General features: G+C 45.1%; 1 protein-coding gene across 7 annotated transcripts; it reads right to left on the reverse strand.

Annotated features, from left to right (window-relative positions):
- Window positions 1-151: 151 nt before the first annotated feature.
- On the reverse strand, window positions 152-26,973 carry LOC308396461 (chloride channel CLIC-like protein 1; the record flags this gene model as incomplete). 7 transcript variants are annotated; one of them, XM_080881781.1, is made up of 13 exons in its annotated part: window positions 26,277-26,973; window positions 10,145-10,463; window positions 7,963-8,109; window positions 7,629-7,816; window positions 4,292-4,428; window positions 4,099-4,206; window positions 2,712-2,822; window positions 2,344-2,565; window positions 1,894-2,034; window positions 1,690-1,789; window positions 1,269-1,366; window positions 466-612; window positions 152-319 (listed from the first exon to the last, which is right to left on the reverse strand). In XM_080881781.1, the coding sequence occupies exons 5-13, from the start codon at window positions 4,421-4,423 to the stop codon at window positions 152-154; spliced, it is 1,227 nt and encodes a 408-aa protein (XP_080737907.1). In that variant the 5' UTR covers window positions 4,424-4,428; window positions 7,629-7,816; window positions 7,963-8,109; window positions 10,145-10,463; window positions 26,277-26,973. The 7 variants fall into 7 exon arrangements, 6 of the variants coding, with proteins under 6 accessions (XP_080737907.1, XP_080737909.1, XP_080737906.1 ...); XM_080881783.1 differs by lacking the exon at window positions 10,145-10,463 and adding an exon at window positions 17,043-17,240; XM_080881780.1 differs by lacking the exon at window positions 10,145-10,463.
- Between the last annotated feature and the right edge of the window lie 791 nt (window positions 26,974-27,764).

Genomic DNA, 27,764 nt, shown 5'->3' on the forward strand with positions numbered 1-27,764 from the left:
AATATGCAGAAATAAGGAAATATATATGTACAACATTAAGATCATGATGAGAAGTGTCTGGGGTTTGTGTATGTTTTGTTCATGCATGTTGACGATCTGATTTTCATACTCACTGGTACTTTCCACAGGAACAACCAAGAAGTCATCATCATCATCGACTTCTTCGGGAGCTCAGGTCTGAGTAGCGCAGCATCTCTGGTGATCTGTTCAGCTCTGGTGGTCTGTTCAGCTCTGGTGGTGGTGGGTCCCTTTGTGGGCGGCGTAAAAGTGCCATGATGCCATTCTGGAAGGCTGCTTGCACACTTGCATACACAATCACCTGAAGAAGATATACATAAAAAAAGGCCTTAGAGCTTGAAGGTCCTGTGCAGCATCTTTTCTGCGCTCTTCTGGACAGAGACCTGTTCTATTAATCTTATCCATCTATAGAAAGCTCTATAATGTGAATAAGGTGACAGGTTTTACCACAGTAGCAGGCATGGTAGTGAGCAGGACTGGGATCTGCAGGGTAACCGGAAGATCTTTGAGGAGCACTCGAAGAAATTCACTGAATCCCTGACCGAAGTACTTCAGTGGCTCTGTGATGAAGGTTGTGATGGTAAATAAGATTGCCTAAACAGAGAAGCATGTCTAGGTTATAAAACTGTACATACATATAGAAAGTCCAAACTCATACAAAGGAACACAGTTTAGGAAGACTTTGCATGGAAAAACGTATAGCAGTTAGAAAAAGGTAGAAAAGTGGCAAATGTATGTGTCAGCTTAATAGAAAGCAAAGCAATGAGGTTTCAGCCATATCGGATGTGATTTAAACATTGGTTTGTAGGGAAGAATGGTTATTCACCAACTGGTCGCTGGGTGAAATCGGTGCAAAGAAGGCGCTGTACCACAGACCTCCTTGTGACAACTTTGGTTTTCAGCCGGTTGCCACAGTGGCTGTAAGTTTTCACATCTGTCTGTAAATACTTGCTAACTAATAGCCGAGAAGTTGCACAACTTGAAAAAGTGATGGTTTGCCTTCAGAGTAAAAGTTGTGCTTCAGTGCTGCAGTTAAGATGTTTCAAAAGGCACAACTTTTACTTTTTATCTCACAAGTAGTGGTTGTTGCATGGTCGTGAGCAAGTCTCCAGGTCTGTGTGGCAACTGATTCACAAACTCCTACACTATCAGCATGTTTGTCACATGTCCAGAATGGTAGACAAATTTAAATCATGTGTTTAGTAGTGATGTGTCTGCAAGACCTCAATAACTTGAACAGAGTGACTTACCTTGATTGGTGATACCAACAAAAGAGGGTCAACTATAAGAACTTCATAGTATCTCTTACAGGGGTCATCTTGAAGAGTCCAGGTGCTTCTAAACCACTCTGCAGGAAATCAAATACAGGCCTAAGCTTAGGCAGACGTTATGCGCTAAATATAATTAATATATCCAAAACAGCAGTGCTGGAGTCTAAAACTATTAAAACAGCTGAGACTTCAGATTTTGCACAATGACTGCAGAGGGACTTGTCGTTAAATTCCTCTCCATCTCATGGCTGTGCAGTGAAATGTATTTCAAAATGATATTTAATACGCTCTAAAAATAAAAATAAAAAGAAGTTTTTTTCTCAGCCGGTTAATATTTTAGATATAGGAGGTTTTCACAGAATACCAATGCTATGTCTGTTCAACACTGGCAGTGGCATACCTTTCAAACTGTCAATCCAATCCATTTTCTCCACTCCAGTGCATTTTGCATTGAAATTCTCCATCTTCAATATATTACTTTGATGCTCAGCAAAGGCAAGCTGAACAAAATATACATATTTATTAAAAACATCTTATTTTACAGTCAAAACACTGAATTGCAGTTGAACTGAAACCCCTGAAAACTGCAGGGGCTCCTATTTACCTTGTACAGGTAAAACCAGTTCCAGATAACACTGACGAATAAGCAGACAGCAAACAGTTGTTGGAACAGCACAAACCAGGAGATCTTTGTCCGCAGTTGGAGCATGATAATGACTAGTATAACCAGGATAAATAACACGATCTGGAGAACGGAGCAGAGAACAGTTTAAGTGGTTACAGAAAATAGAAACCATTAAAACACAGCAGACACATTAAGAAAAGTCAAAACAGAAGGGGGTCAAAGGTAAAAGCTACATTTGGTTTAAAAAAAAAAAAAAAGACATGTTTTTATATCTGCACTGACAACTTCTCACGAAACCATACTGAGTGTACATGAAATCAACAGACAGCTCTCCTTCTTGTTCATGGAGACAACACTAGACAAGAGATTTGGGGGGAGTTGGCCTCAAACCAGAGAAAGTGGAGTCACAGTAATAAAGACTGAGATTACTTTCAATAATGTATGCAGCTCCACCCCAAAGGTGTCTTCAAATGGCCACTTCCAGGCCCCATAATCATGCGGTTTAACGTCCACAAGTATCTGACTGATGGCTTTGTCCAGGGCGCCTGGTCTACAGCTGTCTTCACTCTCCAGATGTGCCTGGATCTCCTCCATGGCTTGTTTGGACATTTTGAGTTTGGCATCATAAAAGACATCTGTGGAGTCACTGGGCTGGAGAGAAATGGGAGAAGTGTCTTAAATTGCACATTTTTTTCCACCACACTTGTAAAATTATTAAACGAGAGAGTAAATATGATAGCACAATATGCTCGACTGAAATCTCATAATTCAACATAAAACATGAGATGACCACCTACCACACCAGCTCTTTGTATTGCCTTCAACAGTCTGCTAAGAAATCTCTTGAACACTGGGCTGCATGTTGGCTGCTGTGAGATGCGCTCGATCGTCTTCTTATGATCTTCAATCTGAATGAAGGCAAGGCAGAATATCTGAAGTGCCTGTCCTGAATAAGTTCCTATTTCCCAGTCAAAGCTTCTGGGATTATGGGAAAGACCCCAGGTTCTCTTCTAAGGCTGGTTGGTGGTGTAAGGATCTGAATGATATCTTCTCGATACACTTTGAGCCCGGTAATAACACTTCACCATCATTTAAACATCTCAGCCTAGTCTTGTTGCTAACCACTGTCTGCCCACAGATGATGTTATAGCACAGCATTTCCAAACCACTGTGCAGCCCCACAGAAGTATGCCATGAGAAATCATCAGGTGTGCCATGGAAGATTATCCAATTTCACCAGATGGGTAAGGGAGGAGCATGTAGTAATAGGCAGAAAATTTCCATTCTCTTCCACTAGAGGGCAGTACAACATCTTGCACAAATTAAGAGGGTTGCCAACCGCCAGTAAAACAGAAGAAGGGCCGCAGGTAATAGCGATGGATAAATATCTGAAAATAAAAAAAGTAGTGAATCTGACCTGAGTCCTGGAGAAGACTCAGATGAAGGCCCTGAAGGCATGAGCAGTGGTCAGAAAAAAACAAAAGGAGAGCTCAAGATAATACAATGAAACTCATCTTGCCATTGGATTCACCGGGGAACCAACCAAGCCAATTCCACTATGCCTGCTGCTGAAAAACTGTCAAACAGTGCCAAGGTTCCAAGTAAACGTAAATGCCATTTCTAGACAAAACACCCAAGACTTCAAAACAAGATCACAGACTATTTTCCCTTTCTGGCAAACAAAGTTATTTCAGCTCTGCTTCCTTCCTCCACAACCCATCTATGGGTTTTATAAACATGATTGCTATCAAGACAAGAAAAAACCAAAACACAGACTCAGGACTGTCGAGGAAGATCTTCGTGTGTCTTCCTTCAACTCCTGCAAGAATATCAGCTTTGTGTTCAACTAAACAGGCACAGGTTTCACACTATGTAACTTAAGAGTAGATTTTAAATATATCTTGTAAGAAATGAACTTTTGTGACATTTTTATTTGGTGTTGTGATTTTTCTATGTGACGTGGCACTAAAGGGTTGGGAAACACTGTTCTAACAGACTACAGCTCAAAACATGTAAAACCGGTTTGTTGTACATGACATTGAGTTCACCTTATTTAAATGGCCTTTTTAGACACGGTTGACGTTCATGTTTTGTGTACCAGTTAGAACAAAGCGATAAGCCTGGAGGCGTATAATTAGACAATTTGAAGATAGTTTTTCCTATTTAAAACCTCTAAACACCAACCTGTCCCTCTAACTCCTCCACTTGTTTGTTGCAGGGCGATGGCTCAGTCTGGCTGGAGTCCTGATTGTACTCTTGTCTTTCAGTGCCCAGATTGTCACAGCTTGCTGGCTGCGTTGCAAACACACATACAAACTAAGTGTCTGAGCTGGACAACACAACATCTTCACAATACTCAGAGTAAAAATCTCCCAACCTCAGTAGGCTTTCTCATCCTTTTGGTCGTAGCATCATACATGGTCATGTCGTAAGGGTTGACCCACTTGCTTTCCTCCTCCTGGCCCACGGCAGTGAGCAACAGGTTGCACAACAAAGCAATGAGGAGCATCCTGGCTGGGAGAAGACAGACTCTTATCCAGTGTTAATTCCTTTACAGTGAAAACAAGCATAGGTGGACACCTATAGCTAGCACTGTTAGCTAAGTTTAAGGCTCAACTACAAAGCAGCTTCGGCCTCACTGACTCACACATGGCCTTAAAGGTAGTATAACAGGGTGAGGCGGGAACAAAACAAAACAGCCTAACAGACGTGACCATAAAAGGAATCGCTTTACTGTACAACCACGTGATGCAGTGTGTGAATGTGTGAATGTGTGTGTGAATGGGTAGATTACTGAATGTGTAAAGCGCTTTGGGGTCCTTAGGGACCATGTAAAGCGCTATACAAGTACAGGTCATTTACCATTTTTACCAAGTGAGTGCAATTTAAGTTTGTAGGCTCGTGCTTAATTTAGTTTTGATGACTGACATCTCAAAAAGGTTATAAGAGCTGTTTTGTTTTTCTGTTTTTCTTCAAGGAATATTCAAAGAAATCCAAGAAAGCTCTAAATGGGGTGGGATAAAGTGTCAGAGGCACAGGATGTAGGCTGTAGACACATTAAAATAATGCCGAGATGCAATAACTTAAGATCACTTTCGTTGGAAGGTTATTTAAATGCGTCTTCAACCCAGCTGTGGCAGCAGCAGCGCAACTCATGAGGTTACAAAAAGAGCTGAGAGGTGCAACGCAAAATGGATGGGTGCCAGTGGATGGAGCATCTTTATCAATGTACACTGCCATGCAACAGGGGGCGCACAGTGAGCATAAAAACTGTTAGGTTTATATTGTTGGATTGTCATTTATGCTTAGAAACATTTACTCATATATGCTTAGAGTTATATAATCAATTGCATATTGATAGGATGTCTCATCCTAAGCAGTCTGCAAAGACTCTGTGTGCCCTCCAGAGCACTCTGGCATACCCACGCATCCTAAGGTCATGAGAGAGGTCGTACTTTCTCTTACTGATTTATGGTACTGGAGGACACCTACTCTGTATCTGTTTAAGTATAAGAGCCCTTTGTTTAGGTGGACCGCTGGACTCCTGGCACCAGCTTTGGGGAGTCGTTCACAGGGTCACATCTTGACACACACACGCATACCTACACATATGCGTGTAGGGACGAGTCTGCCTACAGGAGGGAGGTTGAACGTCTGGTGTCCTGGTGCAGCCACAACAACCTGGTGCTGAATGCCCAGAAGACAGTGGAGATTATTGTGGACTTCAGGAAGCACACAGCCCCACTCCCCCCCATCATCCTGACTGACACCCCCATCACCTCTGTGGACTCATTCCGCTTCCTGGGTACCACCATCACCCAGGACCTGAAGTGGGAGCCCACCATCACCTCCGTCATCAAGAAAGCCCAGCAGAGGATGTACTTCCTGAGGCAGCTGAAGAAATTCAACCTGCCAACACGGACGATGATGCAATTCTACACTGCAATCATCGATTCCATCCTCACCTCCTCCATCACCGTGTGGTACGCTGGAGCCACTATCAGGGACAAACAGAGACTGCAGCGTGTTGTGCGCTCTGCTGAGAAGGTGATTGGCTGCAGACTCCCATCTTTGCAGGACCTGTACACCTCCAGGACACTGCGGCGTGCAGCTCGGATCTCAGCTGACCCTTCTCACCCTGGACACAGTCTGTTTGACCTGCTCCCCTCAGGCAGGAGGCTCCGGTCCATTCGCACCAGAACCTCTCGCCATAAGAACAGTTTCTTCCCCTCTGCTGTTGGACACATGAACAATAACCATATGACTGTACCCGCCACTAACACATGACCCTACGCTGTGTCACTGCATCATTCTATGTTTGGCACTGATCACCACCTGCACTCATAGAATAGAATAGAATAGAATAGAATAGAATAGAATAGAATAGAATAGAATTCAACTTTATTGTCATTGCACATGCACCGGTACAGGGCAAGGAAATGCAGTTTGCATCCATCCAGAAGTGCTTAGTGATATAGATATATTACAATATATATTAGCAATAATATAGATATGTGAGTATATTACAGAAATGGGTCTATTATGGTATGTTATAATGTACACGGTATGAAGTATGTTGTGAATATTCTATAACTATAAGTATGTACAGGCTGTAGTGAGTACAAGCTATGTACAGGATATGAACAGGATATAAATATGAAAAACTATACAGAATATGAAATAAATAACTTTACAGAATCTGAGATATACAGCTATACAGAAATGGGAACTATGCAAGTTGTAAACAGTTGTAGGATTAAAAATTATCGTATGTACAGAATGATTGTTTACACAGAGCTATACAGTAGTGCAGTTAAGGAAAGTGAGGGTGTGGATAATTTCTATGTATATATCTTTCAACGTAGCACTCTTAATTCTTATTCTCATGTATATATCTCATGTATATCTCATGCACATATCTTTCCATGTAGCACTTTTAATTCTTATCCCTACTTTTATTTTTTTCCATGTCTATTTAAGTGCTATTTATGACAGCATGTTTGCACTGAAGCACCGCAGCAATTTCCTAATGTTGTAAACCTGCTCAACATTTGGCAATAAACCCCATTCTGATTCTGATTCTGATTCTGATACACACAGACGGTACTCTTTGTTCACATGTATGCCTGTGTATGACGTCATATGTTAATGAGACTATGCATATTCATGTACCACAATAAAGACCAGTGCTACGGGTGAGCTAACTGAGAGTGACTGGGGTTCGAGTGTCAGGAGCAGCGCTCGTCACAGTTCTCTCCCTCGCACGAGATCACACAAAGAACTCTGCCTTGTGTCCAAAGCTTTTGGCCATTGTAGTAGAATTGTCTCTGATTGTTCCAGCGAGGGGTTTGTGCTTGACAGATCCATCAAAAACAGCCTCAAATTTCCAACATCACAGACTGAAATTCTTTCTAAAGATGGCAGACTAAAGAGTCAACCCTGAGCCCAAAGATGCATTTAAGAAGAGTTTTAGCACCTAAAAAACTGACAGGCAAACTATTTATATTGGATAATTATGTACAGACTGGCAAATGTATAGTTCCTTTGGAGGGCTCCAAACTTAGGCCATAAGATGAGCTCTGTCAACTGTCCTGGATGCAAAATATGCAGAAATAAGGAAATATATATGTACAACATTAAGATCATGATGAGAAGTGTCTGGGGTTTGTGTATGTTTTGTTCATGCATGTTGACGATCTGATTTTCATACTCACTGGTACTTTCCACAGGAACAACCAAGAAGTCATCATCATCATCGACTTCTTCGGGAGCTCAGGTCTGAGTAGTGCAGCATCTCTGGTGGTCTGTTCAGCTCTGGTGGTGGTGGGTCCCTTTGTGGGCGGCGTAAAAGTGCCATGATGCCATTCTGGAAGGCTGCTTGCACACTTGCATACACAATCACCTGAAGAAGATATACATAAAAAAAGGCCTTAGAGCTTGAAGGTCCTGTGCAGCATCTTTTCTGCGCTCTTCTGGACAGAGACCTGTTCTATTAATCTTATCCATCTATAGAAAGCTCTATAATGTGAATAAGGTAACAGGTTTTACCACAGTAGCAGGCATGGTAGTGAGCAGGACTGGGATCTGCAGGGTAACCGGAAGATCTTTGAGGAGCACTCGAAGAAATTCACTGAATCCCTGACCGAAGTACTTCAGTGGCTCTGTGATGAAGGTTGTGATGGTAAATAAGATTGCCTAAACAGAGAAGCATGTCCAGGTTATAAAACTGTACATACATATAGAAAGTCCAAACTCATACAAAGGAACACAGTTTAGGAAGACTTTGCATGGAAAAACGTATAGCAGTTAGAAAAAGGTAGAAAAGTGGCAAATGTATGTGTCAGCTTAATAGAAAGCAAAGCAATGAGGTTTCAGCCATATCGGATGTGATTTAAACATTGGTTTGTAGGGAAGAATGGTTATTCACCAACTGGTCGCTGGGTGAAATCGGTGCAAAGAAGGCGCTGTACCACAGACCTCCTTGTGACAACTTTGGTTTTCAGCCGGTTGCCACAGTGGCTGTAAGTTTTCACATCTGTCTGTAAATACTTGCTAACTAATAGCCGAGAAGTTGCACAACTTGAAAAAGTGATGGTTTGCCTTCAGAGTAAGGGTATGGGCCAGACACCCCATACTCCCGCAGCACCTCCCACAGGACACCCCGAGGGACACGGTCGAATGCCTTCTCCAAGTCCACAAAACACATGTAGACTGGTTGGGCAAACTCCCATTCACCCTCTAGTATCCTTGAGAGGATAAAGAGCTGGTCCAGTGTTCCGCGACCAGGCAGAACACTGGACCAGCAGACAAACTCTCCTTTCCAGCACCCTGGCATAGACTTTCCCAGGGAGGCTGAGGACCCACCCTGGTTTTCCAGTCCAGGACTACTGTCCCTGATCTCCACGCAACATTGTAGAGGCGTGTCAACCAGGACAGCCCAACAACATCCAGAGCCTTCAGGAACTCGGGGCGGACCTCATCAACACCAGGGGCTCAGCCACCAAGGAGTTGTTTAACTGCCTCAGTGACCTCGCCCCCGGAAATTGGCGGGTCATTCCTCTCATCCCCAGACTCTGCTTCCTCCTCAGAAGACGTGTCAGTGGGATTAAGGAGGTCCTCGAAGTATTCCTTCCACCGCCTGACAAATTTTCTCAGTCCAAGTCAGCAGCGCTCCGCCAGCACTATACACAGTGCAGGTAGAGCACCGCTTTCCCCTCCTGAGACTCCTGACGGTTTGCAAGAATCTCTTCGAGGCAGTCCGAAAGTCTTTTTCCATCGCCTCTCCGAACTCCTCCCACACCCGAGTTTTTGCTTCAGCCACTGCCCGAGCCGCATTCCGCTTGGCTTGTCGATACCTGTCGGCTGCCTCCGGAGTCCCACAGGCTAACCAAGCCCGATAGGACTCCTTCTTCAGCCTGGTGGCTCCCTTCACCTCTGGTGTCCACCATTTGGTTCGGGGATTATCACCACAGCAGGCACCAACCTCCTTGCAGCTGCAGCTCAATGCAGCAGCTTCGGCAATGGAGATGCTGAACATGGTCCATTCGGACTCAATGTCCCCAGTCTCCCTCAGAATGCTGTTGAAGCTCTGCCGAAGGTGTGTGTTGAAGATCTCGCGGACTGGGGCCTCTGCTAGACGTTCCCAGCACACCCTCACTACGCGTTTAGGTGCACCAGGTCTGTCCAGCGTCCTCCCCCGCCACCTGATCCAACTCACCACCAGGTGGTGATCAGTTGACAGCTCAGCCCCTCTCTTTACCCGAGTGTCCAGAACATATGGTCGCAGGTCTGGTGATACGATTACAAAATCGATCATCGACCTGCGGCCTAGAGCGTCCTGGTGCCACGTGCACTTATGGACACTCTTATGTTCAAACAAGGTGTTTGCTATGGCCAAACTGTGATATGCACAGAAGTCCAATAACAAAGCACCGCTCAGGTTCAGATCAGGGAGGCCGTTCCTCCCAATCACGCCCCTCCAGGTCTCGCTGTCATTACCCACGTGAGCATTGAAGTCTCCCAGCAGAACAACAGAGTCTCCAGGTGGAGCACCTTCCAGCACCCCACCCAGGGACTCTAAGAAGGCTGGGTACTCTGAACTGCCACTCAGCGCATAAGCGCAGTTGACAGTCAGGACCCGTTCCCCGACCCTAAGGCGCAGGGAACAAACCCTCTCATCCAAGAACCCCAACGTACCAGCAGCAAGCCGAGGGGATATTAGAATACCCACCCCAGCCCGCCGCCTCTCACCAGGGGCAACTCCAGACTGAGATAGAGTCCAGCCCCTCTCCAGGAGACTGGTTCCAGAGCCCAAGCCATGCGTAGAGGTGAGCCCGACTATATCTAGCCGGTACCTCTCAACCTCACGCACTAACTCAGGCTCCTTCCCCACCAGAGAGGTGACATTCCATGTCCCAATTGCCAGTCTTGGCAGCCGGGGATCAGTCCGCCAGGGCCTCCGCTCCTGGCTGCCGCCCAGCACACAGTGCACCCGACCCCTATGGCGCCTCCTGCGGGTGGTGGGCCTGCGGGAGGATGGGCCCATGTCCCTGTTAAAAGAAAATTGTACATAGTGTGATCAGCTACATGAAATGTGCCCTTTTTAGGATCACTAAGCAAACCACATGTCTACGTGACTTGCCATATAACAACTTTTGAGTGATAAACTTATTTTAGCAACTAACAGCTTCCTCTTTTCCGAGAACATACAGATGTAGAAAAGGGGAACCTCAGCTCTGAGTTCTTGGAATAACTTTGTTATCTTTGTACGCACATGTAACCAGCTTGTATAAATAAAGAACGCAGACAGTCACAGAGCACGAGTCCGTGAGTGTCTCTCTGCGAGTACGAGCGCTCTGTGGCTGCCCTTGCAAGTAAATCAACTGCAGTGTTTGTGTTTTCTAACTTAGTTGTCTCAACTGAAGAACTGTTTGGGAGATTCTTAGAAATCCCCTGTCATTTAAATTGGTCCTTCGAGCCGGAGTGGAAACAACAGACGCGTTTCTGTGACTCCAATCCAAGGTCTGACTGCTGCATCCTGACGTCGTGGGAAGCCAGCACCGAAGTCTGTTGACAGCCTTCTCCAGGTAGAGGAGAAAGTCCTGGGATGTGAATTCGGGTCCAGGCCGGTGAATTAGTTCTGGTCGCTGGGATCCAGCCAGACAACCTGAACAACCAGCAAAAAGACGACTGAGGGTGAGAAAACACTGTTTTGGTCTGAACTGCCGTAAGGTTTTTGCGCAATAGGTCTAGCCCGCCGCAAGGGTTTAAAGAAATAAACACGTGATAAATTATATTTAGACTGGTTTCAGAAGTAGCTGCAATTACTTCGTGACAAATTATTAAAAATGCGTGAATGTCTATGTCTATATGTGTTTTGGAAGTAAGTTGATTTCACAGCACAAATAAACTGCTGAACTACTTCCATGTTTGTGTATCCTGCAAAAGCCCACGTACTGGTGACAAAGGGGAAAGGTTGAGTTCCGCCTCATAAAACTGACACCGCTCCATGAATAGCACGGAGTAGAAGGGCGTGTAAGCCACCACTCCCGAGTCAAGTGTGCCAGAGAAGGCTTTGCAGTTCTGTGTAAATGGGGAATCAGCCCACCAAACTCACTGCTGACGAGCAGTGCTAGAAAAGAAATGTCCAGGCGCCAGACAAATCAGTGCTTGTAGATGGAGAAATCCTAAGAAAATAAAAGTCCCACTTGGGAAGGGAAATGTAGTCCTTCAGCGCTAACACATCTGAAGGAGGCTCTTTAAAAGAAGTAGGAGAGACGAAAGACTTAAAAAAGAAAGGAAAACATACTCAAGAATCACAATACTTCCTGGCCTGAAAAAAAAAAACCAAAGAAAAAAAGAAGCAGATAGGTGAGACGAAAACAAAGAGAAAAAACAAGAGAAAAAAAGATAAACAGTCAGAAAAACAGAACATAATAATCCCTCATCAAGTGAAAAATTAGAGATCAAAGTACAAGTTTAAAAAGGGCTGGATACAGAGCCAACTGAATACATATAAATACAAGAGGAATAAAGTGGAATAAACAAAAAAACAAAAAAACAAAAAACTCCAGTGACCCAAAAGAATTGACCAAAACACAACACACACTGGAGTCCCCGAACAGGGTCCCAAAATATAGTTCAGGAGGCCGGCCCGGAGGCTGACAACTCAGGAGCCTAGAATAGTTCATCTCCGGGGGCCGACCATGCGGAAGGCAGTGGCGGCGACGGGGAAACCGTTCAGGCGGCCGACCGTGTGGACAGCAACGGCGGCGACGGGGAAACAGTTCAGGCGGCCGACCGTGCGGACAGCAACGGCGGCGACGGGGAAACAGTTCAGGGGGCCGACTGTGCGGACGGCAACGGCGGCGCAAATGCAGGTCCGGGGGCTGACCGTGCAGACGGCAACGGCGGCGTGTAGGAGGTCGTCCACGCAGCAGGCGGGGGTGGCAACAGAAGTCCGGAGGGCGGCCACGGTGGTGATGATGCCCAACAAGCGGCCTGGCAGACGACCGACGATGTGAAGGTGGTAGTAGGGGACCCGAAGGCTGCGTGGCCCCTGCAGCCCCAGGCAAAGCGGAGGTTGGACCAGGCGAGGCTGAAGCCGATGCGGAGGCTGGTCCAGGCGACGGCGTAGGTGAAGCAGTAGCTGGACCAGGCGATGCTGATGAGGATGCTGATGCTGGACCAGGCGATGCTGATGAGGATGCTGATGCTGGACCAGGCGATGCTGATGCTGGACCAGGCGATGCTGATGCTGGACCAGGCGATGCTGAACCAGACGAGACTGAGGTTGAAGCGGAGGCCGGACCAGACGAGACTGAGGTTGAAGCGGAGGCCGGACCAGACGAGACTGAGGTGGAGGCTGGACCAGGCGAGGATGAAGACACAGAGGCCGGACCAGGCGTGGATGACGGCAGCGGGACGGCTGCAAAACCTGACGGCAGCGATGCTGCAGGAGGTGATGTGGAGATGTGCTGGCTGGGTCCTCCAGGACCGTCAGCAGGTGTGAGGATGTGCTGGCTGGGTCGTCCAGGACCGTCAGCTAACGAGGCGTGGTGCTGGGTGGGCTCCTCGGGCCCTCCAGCAGACGGCACTTGAGGCTGGCTGGGTTCTCCTAAACCCCCAGCAGAAGACACTTGAGGCTGGCTGGGTTCTCCAGAACCCCCAGCAGACGAAACTTGAGGCTGGACGGGCTCCTCGGGCCCCCCAGCTGACGAGGAAGCGGAAGGAGGCTGGACGGGCTCCTCGGGCCCTCCAGCTGACGAGGAAGCGGAAGGAGGCTGGACGGGCTCCTCGGGCCCTCCAGCTGACGAGGCGGGAGGCTGGACGGGCTCTTCGGGCCCTCCAGCTGACGAGGCGGGAGGCTGGACGGGCTCCTCGGGCCCTCCAGCGAGAACAGTCTCAGGACCAGTGGGCACAGGGGCCCCTGGAACACACGGGACAAAACCAGCAGGTGCACGGGCCTCTGGCAGGAACGCAACAGAACCAGCAGGCACACGGGCCTCTGGCAGGAACGCAACAGAACCAGCAGGCACACGGGCCTCTGGCAGGAACAGGTCAGAACCAGCAGGCGCACGGGCCTCTGGCAGGAACAAGACAGAACCAGCAGGTGCACGGGCCTCTGGCAGGAACAAGACAGAACCAGCAGGCACGGGGACCTCTGGCAGAGACAGAGCAGAACCAGCAGGCGCACGGGCCTCTGGCGAACACAAAGCGGACTGCGGCTGCACAGAGCAGTGACTCAGCTCAGGCAGCGACAGCCGGATGCAGTCCTCAGCTGGCTTCTTGACCTCCAGGGGTCCAGAGTCGGCTGGGGGCTGGAACCCAGCCTCTGGGGAGGCCCTGGAGTGCGTCACAGTCTCTGTACTGGCCAGCTGTTGGGGACTGATTACTGCGTTGTGGCGTGTCTCTCTGCTGGACATGAACAGGTGAAAAACAGTGCTTTTTGGGTTGGATGGACTCTACCAACTGAGCTATTGACTGGGCTATGGACTGTAACATAGTGTCTAATGAATCTGACTGTGACTGTAACTGGGCTATGGGTAGTGAGGCTGAATGTGATGGAGGTGGCGACTGAGCGGCTAACTGAGCTAGTGGCTGCTGGGCAGCTAACTGAGCTACCGGCGGGGCAGCTGACTCAAAAAACACAGCCCCGGAACAAACAGTCACACAGTCCAAAACAGAAAAAGGGTCCTTCTCACTCACCACAGCCGGCAGTTCCGAAGTCCTAATCTCCGGCTGTGGGGTGACGCGCCGACGGCGCGATCGTCGCTTCCTCCCGGGCAAAACCTCCGGCGGGCCGGGCAAAACCTCCGGCGGGCCGGGCAAAACCTCCGGCGGGCCGGGCAAAACCTTCACCGCCGGGCTGGGTTGGGAAGCGGTAGCGGCTGGAGGGCGAAGGTGCAGCTCATGAAGGAGGAAGTCTTGTGCTAGCGGGTGAAGCGAGTCCAGCAGCCAGGAGTGGGCAGAGATTAGCTGCTGTATCCTGGCTTCTACTGCGCGGTGAAACCCTTCCCCCTCGTGCTCGAGCCACAAGTTGACCAACCTTGAAACAGTGTCAATTAATTCCTCCCGAAACTCCTGGGAAGGTGCGGATGCTGCTGGGTCCATGTTGGTCGGCTCGTACTGTCACGGCTGGCGGAGGGAGCCGTGTGGTGTGGAGGAAAAGGAGGACCCAAGATGCAGCAAACTGATGATACGAGTGATGTTTTATTTACAAAGGTGGTGGTGACAAAAACAGGCAACGAGGTATGAGTACTTTACAAACGGAAACCTAAACTGGGAGAAACTAAGTGACAAACCTGAGACCATACAAAAGGGGTGCGGGGCAGAGAGACGCAGAGACAGGAACACCATAGAACGCAGATGAATGTAGATTAACGCAGTGATACATGGATGAACGCAGAGGTAGACGGATGAATGCAGACGAGCCGACAACAGGCAGGAGAACACACAGGGCTTAAATACACACCAGTAATCAGGGGATGAGGGACAGGAGGGCAACACAGCTGGGAGAAATCAGAACTGACGGGACAGGGGAAATGTAAACTGAACACACTCACATCAGACAGAGACCTTCACAATAAAACAGGAAACTCAGACACGGGGAACCAAACAAGACACAGATCTAAACAGACAGCTTCACAAACAGATGGGGAGACACCATAGACAGACAGATCCAGACGCAGACTCAGAGGCAGACCGAATATAACACAGAACTAAAACAATCATCATCATGAAAATGATAACAAACTAAAAGCGCTGGGTCACCGACCCAGGACCATGACAGTGTGTGTGTGTGTGTGTGTGTGTGTGTGTGTGTGTGTGTGTGTGTGTGTGTGTGTGTGTGTGTGTGTGTGTGTGATCCTGCTGATCAAAGGGTCATATAACATAAAAGCACAGGAGGAACATCCTTGGTCATAAAGAGGGTAGTCTCCCCCACACCCTAGATGGTTCACCCTAGATAGCACAGTGAAGCCATACAAAGGGGAGGAATTTTCCCCACATCAAACAGACCTTCACAAGGGTGTTCCTGTGATAATAAACACTACCGCCCCCCTCCCAGAATCTTAAGGATCTGGGGAGGGGAGGACAGAAATAATTCCTTAAAACTATGTACAAATGGTAAACATAAAAATGACAAACATTTAACAATTCAGCTTAACATTTACCATTGCTGTTATATGTAAAAAAAAAAAAGATAATAACATTAATAATGACATAATATTAATATGAAGAGGCACCTTAGTCAGTTATGATGTGAGGTGGATAATTGTTAGAAGTAGTCTGCATCAAGCTTAAGGTTGCTCAAATTCAGTACAACGACATATGAGATGAAGAAAATATCTAAACTAATTAAGTGCATAGTGTCACGACCTGTGGGATCGGCAAGGCGCGGATCAGCATCTCTCCACTCCTAGCCCCCCTTTTTCCTCTCTCTCCCTCTCCCCTGTTTTGCCGGGGCGGAACTCATGGCGGGTTCACGCCCTCGGTCCACGCCTTCCCGGATCGTGCACACCTGGGCCTCATCAGACCAGCTGGTATATTAGAAGGAGGAGATCAGCTGTTCAACGCTGGATTGTTGTGAAGGCTCTTGTCAGTACACACCTAGCTCAAGTTTCCCGTGCCTCTGTCTCAGAGACTTAACGTGTTCTTTTGTTCCTAGATTCCCCGGACCCGTCCCCGTGTTTCCCCGTGTGGAGTGTGGAAGGAGTGGCAGGTCGCTAGCGGAGTGGAGAGAGGCTGTTCTGAGCGCGTGTGTGATTTCCCCATTTTCCCTGGAGCCCTGGACCCCTGCCCCTCACGTCTTGTATATAGCACTAACCTCGCACTGTCTGTACATACACTTGGTGAAGATCTGTAATAAACTATCTCTGTTTGAACGCTACCCAGGAGTCCTGCGAGTGGATCCTCTAAGCAACCCGTGACACAGAGGCATTTGACCTCTTTGAAAACCTGTCATCCTAGATGAGACTTTGCTGAGATATAGAGCACACCTATACTAACAACTAATAAGCTAAACCCTGTATGCAACAGCTAAAGCTACAAGATTAAGAAGCTGAATTAAATATGTGGACACTGCTAAGCTAATGAGCAAGTTACACATTTTTTTTTTTTTAGAGCAGGAGCTGCATGATATTAAAGCTCACACATGCAGCTGTCTGTGAGCTCAGTTTTTTCCTCACACTTCTGATTTGTTTTTGGCAGCAGCTTTTTTCTTTTTGTGTCCTGACTCATGTGTGTAAAGCGTTCATGCCATCAGCAACTTGTTTTTGTTTGTTTGTTTGTGTTGTTGGTTTGAAAAATAAATAAATTTGTGATCATACTTGTGGATCACAGTGACACATAATGATTAGGCATATGATTTACTAATGTCTAGTTTTAGAGCTGTGAGCAATGCATCCACATTGAGATTAAAAGCCTGGTGCAGACTTTATATGAAGCTGCTATAGAAAGAATGGAACCTTGTGGGAAAAGTTCAAATAAAGAAGTTTTTTAAATCCTAACTTAAAAGTTTGAAATATGTAAGATGTGTGAATTCTTTGAAAAAAATAGAAATGATCTAAAATGCCTTAAATATCATCATCAGTGGCACACCAGTGGAGAGAGTGGACAGTTTCCGATACCTGGGTGTCCACATCACTCAGGACCTGTCATGGTCCTGTCACATCAACACCCTGGTTAAGAAAGCCCGTCAGCATCTCTTCTTCCTCAGAAGACTTAGAGACTTCCATCTGCCACTGAAGGTGCTCAAGAACTTCTACTCCTGCACCATCGAGAGCGTCCTGACGGCAAACATCTGCACCAAGCAGGACAGACGAGATCTGCAAAGAGAGGTGTGCTCAGCCGAACGCATCATTCAATCAGAGCTCCCTGACCTGCTGTCCATCTACACCAAGCGGTGCAAGTCCAAAGCTAGGAAGACTATGATGGACCTCTCCCATCCCAACAATGGACTCTTCTCACTGTTGAGGTCTGGGAAGCGCTTCCGCTCCCTTAAGGCCAAAACAGAAAGAATGAGGAGGAGCTTCTTCCCCCAGGCTATTCGGGCCCTGAACCAGGTGTAGGACTGGACTCTCACACGCACCACCACACATTTCCTATAATCCTATAATTCCTATAATTTATAATCTTTATAATCTTTATAATCTCTTCTGCTATTTACACATTCTTTACTGTAAATTCCTAAGTTAATTTGTAAATTTTGTAGTAACCTGTAAATTGTAAATATTGTAAAACTTTTCTTCTGTCATTTAATGGTCGGGTATTGTACAGCTGCAAGCCTTTCACCCCCACGTCATACTGTGTATGGTTGTGTGTGTGTGACAAATAAAATTTGAATTTGAATTTGAAATAAAAATGTAGTGTCGCATCTACAAAAAAAAAGAAGAAGAAGCATACAGTAACTTAAAACTAGCATTACAGACAAATACAGTTTTAGCATTGCCTGACTATGATAAGCCCTTCTACCTGCATGTAGCGAGTCATAGAAGCGAAACCGCTCACATCCTCATACTCAGCTCAAAGTGCAGAACTCACAGCAGTAATACGTGCATGTGAATTACACGAAGGGTAAGACATAAACATACACACAGACAGTCAGTATGTTTTTTCAGCAGTACATCACTTTGCAAAAATTTGGCAGAACAGAGGAATGATTACACTGGACACCCAGTACAAACACTATTAGAAGTAATAATATTGCCAAAACAGTTAGGGTTGTGTAAATGTGCTGCACATCAAAAAGATAAATCAGAAATAACTAAAGGCAATAACTTTGCAGCTAAAGCAGCTAAGTTAGCCGCACAACAAACTGTAGACACATTAATGTCTGCATCCGCTATGCAAATACCATTTGACGTCCTTAAAGACGAACAAAGCGCAGCACCAACCACAGAACAAAAGAAATGGTTAAAGTGTGGAGCACAACTAAAAGATGATCTGTGAAGGAAAACCAATACTTCCTAAGTCCCTACACAGAACAGCAGCATTAGTGACCCATGGGGTAACCCATGTGTCATCAGGAGGGAGGATCCAGATCATTATTACACACTTTTACACTCTAAATGTCGAAACTTCAGCAAAAGAATTTGTGAGAACATGCATGATCTGTCAAAAACACAATTCACGAGGCAGTCTGAGGACAAAAAGAGGACATTTCCCCACACCACCTCATCCATTTCACACCATTCATATGGACTTCATTGAATTAAGTGAAAGTCAAGGCTCAACATATGCTCTAGTGATTATAGACGTATTCTCAAAATGGCCAGTGAAAAAAAGCAGATGCAATCTCAGTTGCAAAATGCCTATGTAACCATTTCATTCCAACATATGGCATCCCTACTCTGATAAGATCAGATAATGGGACACATATTTTGTCAATGATGCGATCAGTAAAGTCTCTGAAGCACTAGGATTCAGCATAAGAAACCATTGTGCTTCTCACCCACAGAGTCCAGGCTTAGGCTTTGTGGGGATGAACAAAAGTATTTTACCAGCATAATATAATCTGCAGTATGATCATTGCTTTAACAATGTAACAGATAGCTTTAAGATGGCCTTAAGATGTTTATGCATACTGTTATCATATTAACTTTGTATTTCAGATGCAGTTATAATTATGTTATACACATTGCATATCTGCGCTTATTTTGAGTTGATGTTTGGTTCATTAAGGGTCTTAAGCTTCACTGGCGTGACTGTCCAGGTGATCCATGCTGAGGGAAACTAGAACATAGAAGAAATTGCAATACATGCTTACAAAACACTTATATCAGGTTATTTTTATTATCATTGATAAGTTCATATTTTTGTATTAAGCTTTTAGTAGAGGTGCTTGATTAAAACATTTATTTAGTAGATGATATATACATAGTTTCAGTTCAGGTTAGTACATACATGAGAGTGGCTTCTGTCTCTCTGTCTGGTGAGAGGTCAGGAGCTAGTCGGCGAGGTGAAGTAGGGTGCAATTGTGGTTAGCACACACACACACACACACACACACACACACACACACACACACACACACACACACACACACACTCAGTTAGAGAGAATCATTTATAGGTGAAAGTTTAAGCATGTTTTGCTTGGGGTTGCAAAAGGAGCAGTTTGTCGCAGAACTGCAGCTGATGTGTCTGGATGACAAGAGAGCATCCGGCAGTAACAGGATGTACCTGTTATGATGACGACGGCGGCGTTCTTTTTAAATTGTGTTAAAAGTCATTGTGGTTTTGACCTGATCTATGTATAAAATGTATCTGTGACGTTGAAGGGGCGTCATTAAATTTAAGCCCAGGTGATGTAAAATATCTGTTTATGCTTTGATTAAGTCGAAGATCAATTGCTGTCTGTGGTGATCTTCCCACGCGTTTGACTTCACCCGGCCGGATCAGTGTGGTTATTCTTCGATCCCCTCTTGTACCCTTCCTCAATATTGAACCCTTAACAGCTTAAAACAGAGACTCAGAAAATGCATGGAAGAGACAGGAAGACCATGGCCTGAATGCACAGGCCTAGTAAAAATGTGGATGAGATTAACACAAGGCTCTCAAAAACTTACACCATTTGAGGTTGTTCATGGGAGACCTTTTCCACTATCCTTAGACAAATCTGTCAGAGAAGCAACTCTGGCAGAATGGATGGCAAAACTATTAGAATTTGAATGTTATGTTTCTTTCCACTGTGTTCCTGTTAATGATAGACTACAGATTTACCCTAAATTACTAAAATATCAACATTTTAATGTGAGAATCGATTCTAGAACATAAATGACTGTATCGGAGGAATCAATATTTCAGTATTGATCCGCACATCACTAGTACAGGGCTCTGTGCTGGAAAGCTAGCCAGATGCACGTGTACAGAAACCGTGTGTGAAAAGTGGTCAATAAAGAGAAGCCGTAAAGCATTGTGGCGGAGGTGTGGTCCTGGGTGCGGCTGCAGGGGAGGAGTGGTGCAGTGGGCTCAACGGGGCGGTGCTGGAGATGCCGGTGAGAACAGCTGATGGCGATTTGGACTGATAATGGTTTCCCTCCCTTTTTATAGTGAGACAGAGAGGAGCGGAGAGAGAGGGAAATCAGCTGGGACCGACAGCTGTCAGACTGTGTTCAGTCATAACCTGGGAAAATTGTAAATAAATGTGGAACCTGGTGATAAAGACCTGTGTGTGTGTGTGTGTGTGTGTGTGTGTGTGTGTGTGTGTGTGTGTGTGTGTGTGTACCTGTGTATAGTGCATTTCACAAGCATGTTCATGCAAACATCGTCGGGTCTGCCGTGATATGTTTAACATGGGACTTTTGCTCCTGAACTTCTGCAGACCGGAGCTGTACGAAGTCACTTTCCTCTTTACGCAGGACTGTAAGCTGTCATCTGTGAGGTGTGAGCGGTGTTTGTTTTTATCATAGTTCAAGGTGTGGGATAGCTACTCAAATACATATGTGGAAGATCGACAATCAACAAATTAGGCATACTGATAGACCGCTCTCATCAGAAACGCAAATAAATCTGCTCAGACATCATTAAATGTTCTGTTTTCTTCAGATATTTTTTTTCTTGCGTTTCTCCATACTTGGCCTACCTGGGGTTGAAAGTCTCGACAGGGGCGGATCTAGAAAAATCTTCTTATGGCGGCATGAGGGTGGCAAAGAAATCAAATGGAGGGGAAAAATCAAAGCCTTTTTTTTTTCAAAGACATACGCAGGTGGTTACATATGGTTAAAATGATTCAACTGCAGTAAGTGTGCACGTTTCTCATATCAATATAGTCCATTAGTTGATTATTGTCTGTAGCCCACATGATTAAACACTTTAGTTACATAAAACATGTGAGTTTAGATTTTATCTGCTGTATAGCATGTATAATAAATTAATATGTAGCCCAATAAGTATAAAATCCAGAAAGCTACACAACATGGGGCGGTTCATTTACAAACACAGGTCTAACTTGAGTTTCACACCGTTTTTATTAGAAAACAGTCAAATTGTTAAATGCTTAAAGTACACAAAATGTCAGAAATCTGCACCGTCATGAACACAAATTTAAACCTAATTTTTCGTGAGTTGTTGATTAACCCTCCGAGGTCTAAATCCCACGTTGTGCACATCAACATCACAGATTTGTACAAATAAAGTTTATAACAAAGACATGTTAAATATTAAGCTCTGGAAACAGCTTGGTTGTTTTTGTTTGGAACATGTTGTTTTGTTGCCATAGCGATGCCTCCAGGGAAAAGTTAGGGATTTAAGCATGTTTTGAACGAAAACATCAGCATATGAACACAAAACTGAAGAGACACTGCAACCGTATGAAAGCAGACCACTATTTAGTGACATTTCGACGTTTCCCTGAGGATTAACTGCTCTGTAATTTACCAAGAACTAAAGTAAGCTCAAATTTCACTTTACAAACTTAAGATCATTTACTTCAATATAAAGCCTGATTTTCCTGCCTGCCAGGACAGTATTTATGTACTTTACATTGTGCAAGACTAGACTATATTTTCCATCATAGAGAGGATGATGTGGATCTATTATTCAGGAAAACAAATGAAGACTTAACTATTTGTCAGCTGATGTAATATTTGACAAATTATACATAAATGAGAAAATGTTCTTAATCATATCTGAGTGACAGAAGCTCTTTTTAACACGATTATTTTCTTAATTTAGGAAAATAGAGAAGACTTAAGTTTTCAAATTCAAATTTTATTTGTCACACACACACAACCATACACAGTATGACATGGGGGTGAAATGCTTGTAGCTGTGCAATGCCCGACCATTTTGTTCTCCAACAAACTATTAGAATTTCTGAGAAACTGAGGCTGCGTCCACATGTACACGGCTGTTTCTGAAAGCGCAGCTTTGTCTCTGCATTTGGGCCTTTCATCCACACCTAAACAGCAGATTGAGTCACTGAAAGGTGAGATTTTTAAAAACTCTTGCCAGGGTGGAGATTTTTGAAAACGACGTTTTTGTGTTTAGGTGTGGACGAGGAAAACGGACATTTACTCAGGCAATGTCAAAAGTGTGCGCCGCTGTGGCCACGTTAGTGTTTACATGAGATCCATTTCTACAATGGCCGATGTAGACAACATACTGTGTCTGTTACTCTTAGTATCTGCAGTTTTTACACGCTTACATATACACACACAGTTACTGTGCCTCCATTTAGAAACACAGAGGCATCAGACGTGGCTTCTACATTCAACACAGACGCTCTCCCAACCCAAATCCTGACGTCAGTTTGGAATAAATGTCATTTTAAAAAATGACATTTATGTATGCTGTATGCATTTTGTCCATTCCAAAGTTGTGAGTCTGTTCCAGCCAAAAAGCTGTCTTTAGTTATTAACATTTTAAACGATGAAGGCACGTGAAAGTAACACAAAATTAGCTGCTTTTCCAGAAAAAGACAAAAACTTCTCAGAAGTACGTAAGGTTTTGTGAGGTTTTCCCACCCAGGCTTCTAGACTTCTGATTGGCCAACATTTCCACACGGTTAAGATTTGGCGTGTTCTTGACAGCGTTTCAGTTTGTTTTTAGCGTTTACATGTGGAAGGAGATATTTTTTCAAAACTGCACATGTGGACTGGATTTTTTTTAAACGAAAAAGGAAAACGTGCGTTTTCAAACACAGCCGCGTACGTTCGGACGCAGCCTGAAGTCATCACAAAAAAAGCAAATTCTCTGAACATGCTGAGTTGAGGTTTACTGATCATTGTTGTTTTGTGTTCCTTGTAGTCAAAATGAGTGGAAGAGGAGATGGATCACACAATAACCGTCATGGTAAGCACATGTGCTCAGTCTTAAAATGGATGAAAAACAGATTTTCAGCAGATAGTTATGAATGCTAATTAAAAGATTAAATGATCTTGCAGGCCGACAGGTTAACCCACAAAGGTTTGAAAGTGGAGATCAGGAACCAGCTAATGAACCAGTTAATGGACCAGTTAATGGACCAGCTTTCGAGCCTATTCATGGACTCCGGGGCTTCCAGATCGATCTTTATTTTCTTCTCAATGATATGTTTTGGATGCTGAATGAGCTAATAGATGTATTAGTGGAACAATATGTTAATTACCGTCACAATGCCAATGACAATAATGTCAACATTCAAAATATGAATGTGAGGGACAATAATGCCAATGCTGACAACAATGAACAGCACGAGGATCATAATGCTGTTGTTGTTGGTGGCATTGAAAATGAGGATTCTGATGAGGCATTTGAAGACTGTGAGGATGTTCACCAGTACATCCCAGAAGAGGATCCTCAGCCGGGTGTATCCAGGAGGAGGTCTAGAGAGATGGATGAAGCAGATGTGGAACCAAACAAAAGAATCAGATGGAGCGAGGAGTTTTCTGATGACGACTCTGACTTCTTCTCTGCTTGTGACACTGATAGCGAGGGCTGTCCTCAGCAGGTAACAGAAGAAGAACCGCAGCCTGGTGGATCCACGAAAAGGTCCAGAGAGGAAGATGTAGACGAAGAAGAGCATAATAGCAAAAAATCCAGGCTTGCAAACTCTGATTCGGGGACCAGCTCAGCTGTGTACGACCACTCTGAGAGCAGCAGTGATGAACTTTTTGAAGATGCGCACGAAGAGCTTGACAACCATGAAGCTGGAGGCTCGAGGAAGCGTTCCCGAGAGGACTTTGAGGAAGAAGAGGAATACTTGCCTGTTTGCAAACTTCGGAGGTGTTCAAATGAGTCCAGCAGCAGCAGTGATGAAGACTAACACTATTTCGACGGGTTTCTTCAGTATCCTTTTAGTAGGCTGATGGCCTACTCAGGTGACCCTGAATCCTCCATGCTGCAATAAGCTGGGCATACACTGTGCGATTTCTTTCAGTCGCGTTATTCAGCTCCTGCTCAAACTGTACGATTGACTCGCAGGGGTGAGAAGTTTGTGCCTCCATCGCTTGTGTCCAGATCACACACCGCACCGCCGTTCGACTCCATCTTTTCGCTCTCATTTCTGCGTTTGCGCGTGGGCAGTGTGAGACGCTGCGGTGACACCCTCAGGACGACCCACAGGATTTCAAACAGGTTTGGTTTTCTTGCGAGCAAACGATTGATGATCGGGAGCTGGTCGTGAGGTTTTAATTGCTTCTCATTACCCCGTTACCCTCGTTATGTAGACGATGCACGACACACGATTAAGGCCAAACTCGGGACGACTCCCAAAACAGTCGCACGACTGAAAAATCGGCTCAAAATGGGCCAAAAAGAGCACAGTGCATGCCCAGCCTAATGCTGCCGCGGGATTCCCATGATGCACTGGGTGTTTCTTCCTCACCCACTATGTTTAACAGACCTCTCTGTACTGAATTGTACTTGTTATTAACCTCTGGCTCTCTTCCACAGCATGTCTTTATCCTGTTTTCCTTGCCCCTCCCCAACCGGTCGCAGCAGATGGCCGCCCCTCCCTGAGCCTGGTTCTGCCGGAGGTTTCTTCCTGTTAAAAGGGAGTTTTTCCTTCCCACTGTCGCCAAAGTGCTTGCTCATAGGGGGTCATATGATTGTTGGGGCTTTCCCTCCCCTGTCTCTATCCTTCTTTCTATCTACCCCCCCCCCCCCCCCCCCCCCCCCCCACCCATCTGTCCTCTTAATCTCTTCTTTACAACCCCTCCCCCCCATTTTCATTTCCTCCATCATCTCTCTACCCTGTGTTCACTTTTGAGAACACAGGGTAGAGAGATGATAATAAAATGATAACAATAAACACAATTGGCTACATTTTACATGTGTCGGATCAATGTCTTCATTTAAGTCTGTCTTTGTGTATAATATGCATACTTTACAGACATTGTTTGACTTGTTATCATTCAAGACCTGATGGAGACGTTGGAGCTGTGCATGTTTAATGCTACGTTTCGATCAAGAAATGAACTTGTAGCATAAATGTCTACTCATCTGTGATTGTATTAATCATTTCAGCTTCATAAATCAAACTGACTCAATCACCAAAACCAAAACGGGGCTCACACAGTAGTGTGTCCTTGACACAGCTGGGTCAGATAACTCTAGTGAGAACGCGTTTGTGTACCATCACAGACTAACACATGTACATTATCTCATCAGCAGAGGCTTCTATAATCTTACATTTCATGGCATTTGCATTCTACAAGCTTATTTATTGAGAAGTCTCAATAACAGCATGTTTGTGCAGGTGCTGCTTTGTTGCACAGACACTAACTCACACCAATATTCCCCCTTTTCACAAAATAAGCATTCTGCTTCTCTTATCCTAAAGCGTCTTTAATCTTCCGTCAAATGCCATTCAGTATTACTTGATTCCACAAATTTAAACAACACTCTAATACCAAGTACGCCTGTAAAGATTCCCTAAAATGTTGGAAGTGTTTAGACATAAAATTCACGGAGGTTAAGGTAAGCTGAGAGAGAACAAGGGGTTTGGGGAAAACAACAATACTGAGGCCAGAAATGCAAAAGCATGTCTTTTTCTGGATTCATGTTCAAGGTGGGTATCGGTTTTCACAGGGTCTTCAAAACCCACAACAAACACACCTGTCGAGTTTCCAAGTGACAACAAAGAGCCATTTCAAATCTCAAAGCGGCTAAAAACCGCACACACCCACATTCCAGCTGACAAGCGGAGGATCGTTTTTTTCAGCTGGATGTTCGACCTGCCTTTCTGCCATTTCCACCCTTAAACGTAACTCCTCAGGTCATGACAGATAAGCAATCACATTCAAACGTCCTGGGAATATTACAAAACATGTATCTCATTGCCTCCTCTCTGTGTTGACCCATCTTGTGTTCATTCGCATTTGTGCTCCTCAGAAGAAGAAAACAAAACAAACAAAGTTTTTAGAGCCAGCCTCCACATACCTCTATTAATGATCCTTCTCATATTTTTGGACCTCAACTGGATCTTTGAAAACCTCCCAGTGAAGTCACTGGGATCCAACTTATCCACTAACAGACAGCCGATACGGTCCAGAACGATCCCATCCTGGCCTTCACTCTGGTTCACCCCCTGGTCCTGATTTTGGTTCAGACAGTGGCCACTGGAACGATCTGAAGCACTGCTTTCAGCCCCAAGGCTGGTGGTGCTTTTGACATCTTCTAGAGACATGTCTCACTATTTGCTCATTAGCCAGTCTCCACAGGAGCTCACCGACACCTCGTAGGATATTGTCAAAATGTGGCCCTCCTCAGAAAAGGAAAGACAACCTTACATTGTTCCACAGAAGCCTCAAAAGAAAAGAATCCTTGTTCCAGACAGGTAAAACTTGAAAAGAGGAAGGAAAAATATTTAAAAAGGACATTTTCATTTTCTTCATCACCTTTTTCCCCACATCTTGGTATCCAGTTTCCTTTCAGGGTTTATTCTCTTTATGTTGTGTTCATCCCGAGACACTGAGCTCATCGCTTTGTTGTTACACAGATCTCCTGAGAGTTCAGGTCTTCCTCTCAAAGCTCTTCCTCACAGTTGTTTAAGTTTTTTTTTAGTTTCTTATTTTATTTGAAAGCAGATTTCAGTTTTCTGTAAGACCTTTCCTTCTCTTTGCGTGCCACGCTTCAACTCTCACATGCTCTCGGAGCGTTTCTGTCTATTTCAGCCCTCTGAGGCACAGCTGTGTTTCTTCACTCTCACGTGGTGAAAAATAAGGGAGGGGGCCAATTCCAAGGACGCAGCTTGATTGGGTGGTTTGTTAAATCTGAGTGGTTCTTTTAGCCCCTCCACTCCTTTGCATTTTCTTCTTCTCTTTTTCCTCTCTAAGGCTACGTTCACTCTGCAGGTCTTGATGCTCAATTCCGATTTTTTGATCAAATCCTATTTTTTTGTCTGCTCGTTCACACTACAAATAAAATGAGACAGCAAACGCGCTCTAGTGTGAACCAAAGCGGCCGCATGCGCAAAAGAAGACGTCACACACAACGCACTCTGTTTAGACCCAGAGCAAACAATACAGGGAGTGCAGAATTATTAGGCAAATGAGTATTTTGTCCACATCATCCTCTTCATGCATGTTGTCTTACTCCAAGCTGTATAGGCTCGAAAGCCTACTACCAATTAAGCATATTAGGTGATGTGCATCTCTGTAATGAGAAGGGGTGTGGTCTAATGACATCAACACCCTATATCAGGTGTGCATAATTATTAGGCAACGTCCTTTCCTTTGGCAAAACGGGTCAAAAGAAGGACTTGACAGGCTCAGAAAAGTCAAAAACAGTGAGATATCTTGCAGAGGGATGCAGCAGTCTCATAATTGCAAAGCTCCTGAAGCGTGATCATTGAACAATCAAGCGTTTCATTCAAAATAGTCAACAGGGTCGCAAGAAGCGTGTGGAAAAACCAAGGCGCAAAATAAC

The sequence above is a fragment of the Rhamphochromis sp. 'chilingali' genome (assembly GCF_963969265.1).
Source record: "Rhamphochromis sp. 'chilingali' genome assembly, chromosome: 5".
Lineage (NCBI taxonomy): Eukaryota > Metazoa > Chordata > Actinopteri > Cichliformes > Cichlidae > Rhamphochromis > Rhamphochromis sp. 'chilingali'.